Consider the following 8,205-nt stretch of genomic DNA (forward strand, 5'->3'; position numbering starts at 1 on the left):
ATAATAAAATTAGACCATAGGGTTATCAGTTTTTCCATGTGGGGCTCTCTCAGGTTTTGCTCTGGTATTTTGAAGTTCTCAGCTGCATGAGCTCATTCTTGTGATCTCTTCCTGATGGATATTTTCCTTTTATTCTTTATCCTTTTCATTCCTTCTCTCCTGACTTCTGGTGGATGGGTAAAAGTTTTGTTTTTTTTTTAAATTCTTTGGCTTTTTTGGAACTGATGGCATATATTTCTATTATTTTAGCGGTTACTCGTGTTTAGCGTCCTTTTTTTTTTGACTGGTTCTTGCTCCGTATCCCATGCCGGAACGCAGTGCCACAACTGTAGCTCCGTGCAGCCTAGAATTCCTGGGCTCAAGCAGTCCTCCCACCTCAACCAGCTCAGTAGCTGGAACTGCAGGAGTGTGCCACCAGGCCTGGCTTTTTTTGTTTTTTAGAGATGATGGGGTCTCTCTGTTGTGTTATCCTGGCCTTGAGCAGTCCCTTGGCCTCCCAAAGCACTGGGATTAGAGGCACAAGCCACCGCACCTGGCCAGCACATTCTTAACTATATCTCATCCTGACAAAGCCTGAATGAATTCGATTAGGTTTCCTGTGTGTGTGTGACCAGGATCTTGACACGCCTTACCACCTAGCGAGCACCAACCTCTCATCTTATTGTTAGAGTTTTTGTTAAAAACACACATGAAACATTCGTCATCTATTCATCAGATTTGTGTATTTTGTTAGCCTCTGTGGTCACAGTAATTTCTCATTCATTGCTTTCCCTCTGAGTTCATTTCTTTTCATAGTGAAGTATATCCTTTAATAATTCTCTCAGTAAAGACGTGCTTGGTGGGCTCTTCATATGCAAAAAGGCACGGAGATACAGGTAGAATGCCTCCATGATACACGTATGACAATATCTCTGTGCATTTCAGTCCTTCAAATAGTGGGTATAAAATTACAGGTTCTTTTCTCTCCGTTCTTGGGAAATATTATTCTTTCATGACTTGGCTTTTCTGACTGGAAGTATTCATAGCATTTAAGGATGTTTCTGGCTGGGCTGGGTACCTCATGCCTATAATCCCAGCACTTTGGGAGGCCAAGGTGGGTGGATCACCTGAGGTCAGGAGTTCGAGACCAGCCTGGCCAACATGATGAAACCTCTGTCTCTACTAAAAATACAAAATATATACATATCTGGGTGTGGTAGCACATGCTTGTAACCACAGCTACTTGGGAGGCTGACTCACAGGCATTGCTTGAACCTGGGAGGCAGAGGTTGCAGTGAGCTGTGATGGTGCCACTGCACCCCAGCCTGGGCAACAGAGTGAGACTCTGTCTCAAAAAAATAATTTTTCTGTAATCCCAGCACTTTAGGAGGCTGAGTTGGGAAGATTGCTTGAGCCCAGGAGTTTGAGATCAGCCTGGGCAACACGGTGAGACCTCATCTCTACAAAAATCTTAAAAATTAGCCAGGCCTGGAGGCATGCACTTGTAGTTCCAGCTTCTTGGGAGACTGAGGTGGGAGGATCGCTTGAGCCCGGGGCTGCAGTGAGCTGTGATCACGCTGGTGCACTCCAGCTTGGGGGACAGAGACTGTCTCAAAAAAAAAAAATTTTGGTGTGGTACGGTGGCTCATACTTATCCCAGCACTTTCAGAGACCAGGGCAGGTGGGTCATTTGAGGTCAGGAGTTCCAGAGTAGCGTGACCAACATGGAGAAACTCCCTATGTTAAAAATAAAAAAAAAAATTACCTGGGCATGGTGGTGCCTGTAATCTCGGCCACTCCAGAGGCTAGGTAACAGGGTTTTTCTTTTTGAGATGAAGTTTTGCTCTTGTTGCCCAGGCTGGAGTGCAGTGGCAGAATCTCGGCTCACACAACCTCCACCTCCCAGGCTCAAGTGATTCTCCTGCCCCAGCCTCCCAAGTAGCTGGGATTACAGTCTTTTGTATTTTAGTAGAGATGGAGGTTTCTTCACGTTGGCCAGGCTGTTTTCAAACTCCTGACCTCAAGTGATCAAGCTGTCTCAGCCTGCCAACAGTGAGCCACCGCGCCCCGCTCAGAGTTGCGTGTCTCGTTCTGGTGGCGTCTCCACCTTATTCCTTCCAGCAGTGCCTCTCTGCTTGTCCACTGCCGCCTGGAACTCCCCCGCGCTGGGTGCGTGCTGTCTCCCAGTCCCCAGTCTCTCTTCTGCTGCGTCTAGCCACCTAAAAGTTTATCCCATTCATCTGAATGATTTTTTTCCAATGGCTGTATTTTTAACTTTTAATATTTGTTTCTTTTCCTACAAAGTTGGCCCTGGTAATGCTTCTCATGGAGTGCAACATGTAATTTATATTAGAAAACAGAATGTCACATCTTGACCATGTGACAGAGACACAGGAAGATGCCAAGGTGTGAAATAGCACGTGAAGCTGAATGTGGCTCATGATAGGAGGGAGGGCCAGGCTGGGCAGGCAGAGTCTCTGAGCAGGTCAGTGACAGGCGAATTTTCACCGTGTAGTAGGCTGACATCATTCGTAGAAGCACAGACTTCTGGACTGTCACATCTACTAGAAAATAAGGCATTTGCCCCTGGGGGTGGGGGGGCAGGGTAGCCCAGTGGGGGACAACGCAGCCCATCCACCTTTGGAACCCACCAGTTAAAGGTATTGTCAGAGTTTCCCCTATTGATTGATTTCCACCCCAATCAATAGAATGATTCCTATTTCAGGCACCCTCGATGAAGAGCCAGGCCTGGAACACAGGATCAGAGAGGGAAACGGTGGGAAAAGGGGAGAAGGGCTAATTCCAGAGGCACCTGCCCAGCCAAAACTCTGCCCTGGCTCCATGCGCTGAGTCCTGCGTCTCCTGCAGGTATCGGGCTTTCCGGGATGACCATGGACACTATTCCCAGACCTACTGGAATCTCCTTGCGATCCGCCTGGCCTTCGTCATTGTGTTTGAGGTAGCCGGGGCACCTGCTGGTTTTCCCACCCATGGCATGATATCCCTGCCATGCTTTGTCTATTTCGAGCACGTGGCGTGAGAGGGATTGGTGCAACCACTTCCTGCCGTGTTATCTTGGTCCAGTGCCAGCTCTTCTCTGCGCCTTTGTTTTCCCTGCCTGGCCTCATCCCCGGGCTGCGGTGTGGACCTGAGTGCCTGGGGATTGTGGGGGTGGGGGTCTGCACAGGAGCTCCAGGCCCACGAAAGCTGGGGTGGCCTCTGCCCCTTCTGGGGTTCCTTTTCCTGCACAACTCCTTTCTAGCTCCACCCGCAGCTGGGAGCAGAGGTGCTGGAGCCAAGGCCTGCTTGGCCCCGGGAAGGCTATTCTGGGTGTTTCTTTACCAAGGGTGGGGGTGAGTACCTTGCTCTGCTCCCAGCACGTGGTTTTCTCCATCGGCCGGGTCCTGGACCTCCTGGTGCCGGACATCCCAGAGTCTGTGCAGATCAAAGTGAAGCGGGAGTACTACCTGGCTAAGCAGGCGCTGGCGGAGAATGAGGTGAACCACGCGGCCAGTCTCGGCTCCCCCCAGCCCTCCCCCATCCTTGTCAGTGGCTGCTGCACCTCAGGACACCAAGTCACATCCCTCTTCCTCTTGCTGCCCTTTCTTGGGGACAGGCTCTTTTTGGAACAAATGGAGCAAAGGATGAGCAGACCCAGGGCTCAGAGGCAAGTCTGGGAGCAGCCAGGCCCCTGCCCCATGCTTTCCGCAAGGCCACAGGGCCCTGCCCCACCGCCCACTGCACCTTGTGGCCCTGGTCTGACTTGTCCCTGCCCCCAGCCCTCTCCCCAGCTCAGCCCCCACTGGACATCCTTCAGGGTCCCCAAGGTCAGCCAGCTGCAGCAGTGATGCCTGGAAGGACAGCGGGCAGCCTTCAGGGGAGCAGCCCCTGCTGAGCCCCTCCCGTGCGAGCCCCGCGAGCAGTGTCCTTTCCCTCTTCCCTCAGGCAGTGGCTGTGTGAACCACTGGCTGCAGTCGTGCCCTCGTTTCTGGGCACATTGCCTGCGTCCCCCCCAACGCCGGCTTCTCTCCTCAGAGTGCCTGTTCCTCCATCACCGGCAGGGAGGGACTGTCTGCTCACAGAGCCCTGTTTCCTGCTCCGAAACCTCAGCCCAAGGGGCCCCTGCACCCAGGAGACCCTGTCCCTCGGTGGCCTCCCCAGACCCCTGGACATGACCCTTCTCTGGTCTTGCCACCCCTGGCCGCATCTCCCTGCTCCTCTTACGTCTGCTGACCTTCAAATGGTGCTGAGCGCAGGGCCGTCCTCCCTCACGTCCTCTGGACCCACCTGCCTCTTCCTGCCCTGTCCATGTGGGGACGTCACCCTCATGCCCCAGCTCTCAAACCCTGCACCTCTGTGCCCCAGGCCATGGCAAGGGTCCATTCGCCCCCTCCCTCCATTTCCAGTTATTGGGGTCCCTGGATTCTTGCTGCTTGAGTCAGGCCCCCTTTCCATCCTCTGCGTCTGCAGTTGCCCCCTGCAGCAATTAAACATGTTCGTTGGATCCCTGCCTGCCGAGTGCGTAACAAGCACCCAAACGGGGGAGGCTCTGGATAGGATATTTGTCAGTGAAAGTAGACAGCCTGGAAGGAAACCTGTACACCTGTAACGTCTGGTGGCTCCTTCCCCAGATTTGAGTGTATACATCAGTTTTCCACCCCGGATCGTAATGGGACATGCCGTCCGTCCTGCACTGAGGAGCCATGTTCCCCGCGTAGCTGTCCACTTACTAAACATCCTGAAACGGATCTGTGCTCGTCTGTACCGAGTTCTTTGGAGTTCTACAAGAGGAACTTAGGCGTCAAAAAGAGTATGTGGTTTTTTGGCCGGGCACCGTGGCTGACACCTGTAATCCCAGCATTTTGGGAGGCCGAGGTGGGAAGATCAGGAGGTCAGGAGTTTGAGACCAGCCTGGCCATCACGGTGAAACCCCGTCGCTACTAAAACCACGGAAACTGGGCGTGGCGGCGGGCACAGTAACCCCAGCTACTTGGGAGGCTGAGGCAGGAGAATCGCTTCAACCTGGGAGGCACAAGCTGTAGCGAGCTGAGATTGTGGCAGACAGAGCGAGCCTCCGTCTCAGAAAAGAAAAGACATATGTGGTTTTAATGTGCTGTGCTGAGTCCTGCCAGACTCACTCCACAGAAAAGCCCTTTCGGACATCCTCGCCTTGCTGTTTGACCCGCGGTGACGCCTGGCTGAGGGCAGCGAGCTTGTAGCAATCGTTGAGGATTTGTCACTTGCTCACCTGCCTCTTGAGAGCATTGTGCTCTGCCTCCAAGTCAGGGCTCTCCTGGCTCGCAGGGTCCTGGGGCTGGATGCCACCGGCAGGGATGAGGGGCTCGCAGGGTCCTGGGGCTGGATGCCACCGGCAGGGATGAGGGGCTCGCAGGGTCCTGGGGCTGGATGCCACCGGCTGGGATGAGGGGCTCGCAGGGTCCTGGGGCTGGATGCCACCGGCTGGGATGAGGGGCTCGCAGGGTCCTGGGGCTGGATGCCACCGGCAGGGATGAGGGGCTCGCAGGGTCCTGGGGCTGGATGCCACCGGCAGGGATGAGGGGCTCGCAGGGTCCTGGGGCTGGATGCCACCGGCAGGGATGAGGGGCTCGCAGGGTCCTGGGGCTGGATGCCACCGGCAGGGACGAGGGGCTCGCAGGTATTGAAACGTAAGACAATGCTCAGGTCATGCCCCAACAGCTTTCTAGGCGAATAAATCGTCACCAGCATGGGGGTCAAAAGCAAGTCCCAATCACTAGGTCCCGGTGCCCACGTGTGCCCCTACCCTGGGACCCTCTCCCATCAAGCGTAGTTACCAGCTCGGTCACCAAGCAGGGATGGAAGTGCGGACTCTGTTTCTGGCTTCTGCTGCGGGACACCGCGTGAGCCCCATCTGTGCAGAGCACCCCTCGGCCCTCCTGGCTGCTGGAATGCTTCACGTTTGGGTCATTTGCAAGTGTGTGACTTGCTGTGGGTGGCAGATTTAGGGGCCCACAGAGCTGCTGGGTCGTGGGTTAGCACGTTCAGCTCCAAGAGCAATGGCCACATCTGTCCTCCCAGGTAGGGCCAGCCCAGTCAGCAGCACAGGATACTAATTCCCTGGCTCTGCTCAACTCTTCCTGGCATCTCCTGCCTCCTGGGTGACGGGGTGGCTCCTCCCACCTCCTCCTGCAGCCCCGCCAGCACCCCCGCCACTCCCGCAGCTCACCATAACTAACGAGCTGCGGTCCGGGAGTGCCACTGAGGCTGGCAGGCAGTCCTGATCTCAAGGAAGTGGCAGGTGCTGCTCCACGACAGCTCTCCAGCCGCAATGGGAGGGCTGTGGCCAGAGCACAGGGACAGGCAGCCACCCTCTCGCCACGACCAAATCTGAGTCTCCCTTTCATGTGGCTCGAGGTGCTGCTGAACAGTGTTGAGAGCTGCTGAGAAACTACCCACGGGTGCCACTCACCACCCGAGTGGTGGCGGCGTGACAAAATGAGTCCCAGCACACTACATCTGGTTTTGGGTTTTATTTTAGAATTTATAAAATTCCAGTGTCATCCATATTCATGAGCATTTACACGTTTGCATATAATCTCCAAATTCCAAAGTTAAGGCCAAGGGATGGATTGTAGCTATGGAAACATGACATGGAAGACATTCAGCAAGGAGGAAAAACACACACATTCCTCACCCGGGCCCCATCCCTGCCCAGGCTCTCCTGACAGCACAGGTGCCTCAGGGGGACAGGCAGGGGTACAGTCGTTCCTTTGTCACAATCACCCAAAGAAGAAGAGTGAGAGGCCCTGCACAGCTGAGGAAAGGGCTTGCATCTGAGACGCTGAGCAACACACAGATGTGTAGCTTGGTGAGAATGTAAAATCCACCTTTCGGGGAGGACAGGGGCCGGATGTTTCAGGACACTGTAGAAAAGCCGGGAGGAGCCCGCCGGGATGGAGCCAGGACGGAAGCTCCAGAACTCATGCAGGCGGGAAGCGCCTGTCCTCCCACACTGGCAGCAAAGTGCCTTGCGTCCTTTCCTCGGTTCCCAATCCACGGCCACCCAGCCCACGAAGCAGAGGAAGGGTTCTTTCCTATCCAGTTTACCCTTCCTGTCAACAGGCCCGTTCAGGGGCCTTGCCGAGGCAGCTGCAGTTAAGACGTGGGCGAAGCTGTTCCGGGTCTACTCAGGAATGCGAGTCTGAAGATGGCCCAGCTGAGTTATCCAAGAGGGAGAAACGGGTGAGGAGTCAAGGCAGAAGCGACTGTCCCCAGGGAGGACAGAGGTGTGGCCGCAAGTCAGCTTTTCTGTAATCAAGCACCTAGGACAGGACAGCTCACTAGCAGCCCAGTCCCCTCGGTGGGGGACAGACAACCAGAGACAAGGACCGCCCTTGGTCCTCACGACACAGACGCCTCCCTTGGTGGGCAGGGCTCTTGGCGCCCGCTGTTCGGTCTGCTCTACCTGGTGCTCGAGGCCATCATCTCTCGGTTCCGCACCGTGAAAACTGCCCATCACCTGGTACCTTCTCCTAGGGGCTGGCCTGCACATCTGACGGCCTGTGGGTGGGGTGGCAGTGCCGATCCCACTCCGGACCCACCTGTGCTGAGGGAGCGCACCAGCCTCCAGCTCCGGTCCACGGCGCCCACCCACAGCTCCACTGGCAAACCCACAACCACCAGAAACATCTAAATAAAGACGAGTTTGTGGGGTGGCACTAAGTATACCAGAGACCACTCCACACTGGCTGAGGTAGGAAGAAGGCAACTGAACACGAGGCATCTAGGGCAGGAGCAGGCAGGGGCTGCAGGTGGCGTGAAGAAAAGCCCAGCTGTCACCTAAGGCAAACTGTCCCCACTGAGGATAAGCGTAAGGCCCTACCTCCCCCATCCCGTGCATGTCTCAAGACGCTGTGCCGGCCACAGGGGCCCCGGATGGTACATGCCACCTCGCCTCCAGGCGCCACTCACCAGACCTCAGGCGGAGGGTCTGGCAGTGGAGGCAGGGGCAGGGACCCTTGGTGCTTTCAGACCCCATAGCAGGTAAAATCAGGGCTGCCTGATAACCCAAGTCACCCCTCCAGCTCCAGGAATCTGCCCTCCCGATGTCCAGAGCCAGGTCCTCCTTGCACCCTGACACCTGTGCTGAGGTGCTGTGGCAGCTGGAGGCAGCTGCACTCCACCACCAGGAGGGTCTGGACCACGGGAGATGGGCAGGAGGGAGGTGGGAAAGGAAGAGGGCAAACG

The 8,205-nt window shown here is 55.6% G+C and overlaps 1 protein-coding gene across 6 annotated transcripts in view; it reads left to right on the forward strand.

Annotated features, from left to right (window-relative positions):
* ANO7 (anoctamin 7) overlaps nt 1–4,724 on the forward strand; it is a 31,792-nt gene extending 27,068 nt beyond the window's left edge. For 4 of the 6 annotated variants that reach the window (XM_078328990.1, XM_054258369.2, XM_078328991.1 and 1 more), the window contains 3 exons: nt 2,848–2,938; nt 3,357–3,650; nt 3,929–4,724. In XM_078328990.1, coding sequence (XP_078185116.1) covers nt 2,848–2,938; nt 3,357–3,650; nt 3,929–4,588 — 1,045 coding nt within the window. In that variant the 3' untranslated portion in view covers nt 4,589–4,724. Of the gene's footprint in view, nt 1–2,847; nt 2,939–3,356 lie in introns of all 6 variants that reach the window. The other 2 variants (XM_035306355.3, XM_035306352.3) reach the window with 2 other exon arrangements.
* Nucleotides 4,725–8,205: the final 3,481 nt, after the last annotated feature.

This window comes from Callithrix jacchus, chromosome 6 (assembly GCF_049354715.1).
Source record: "Callithrix jacchus isolate 240 chromosome 6, calJac240_pri, whole genome shotgun sequence".
NCBI lineage: Eukaryota > Metazoa > Chordata > Mammalia > Primates > Cebidae > Callithrix > Callithrix jacchus.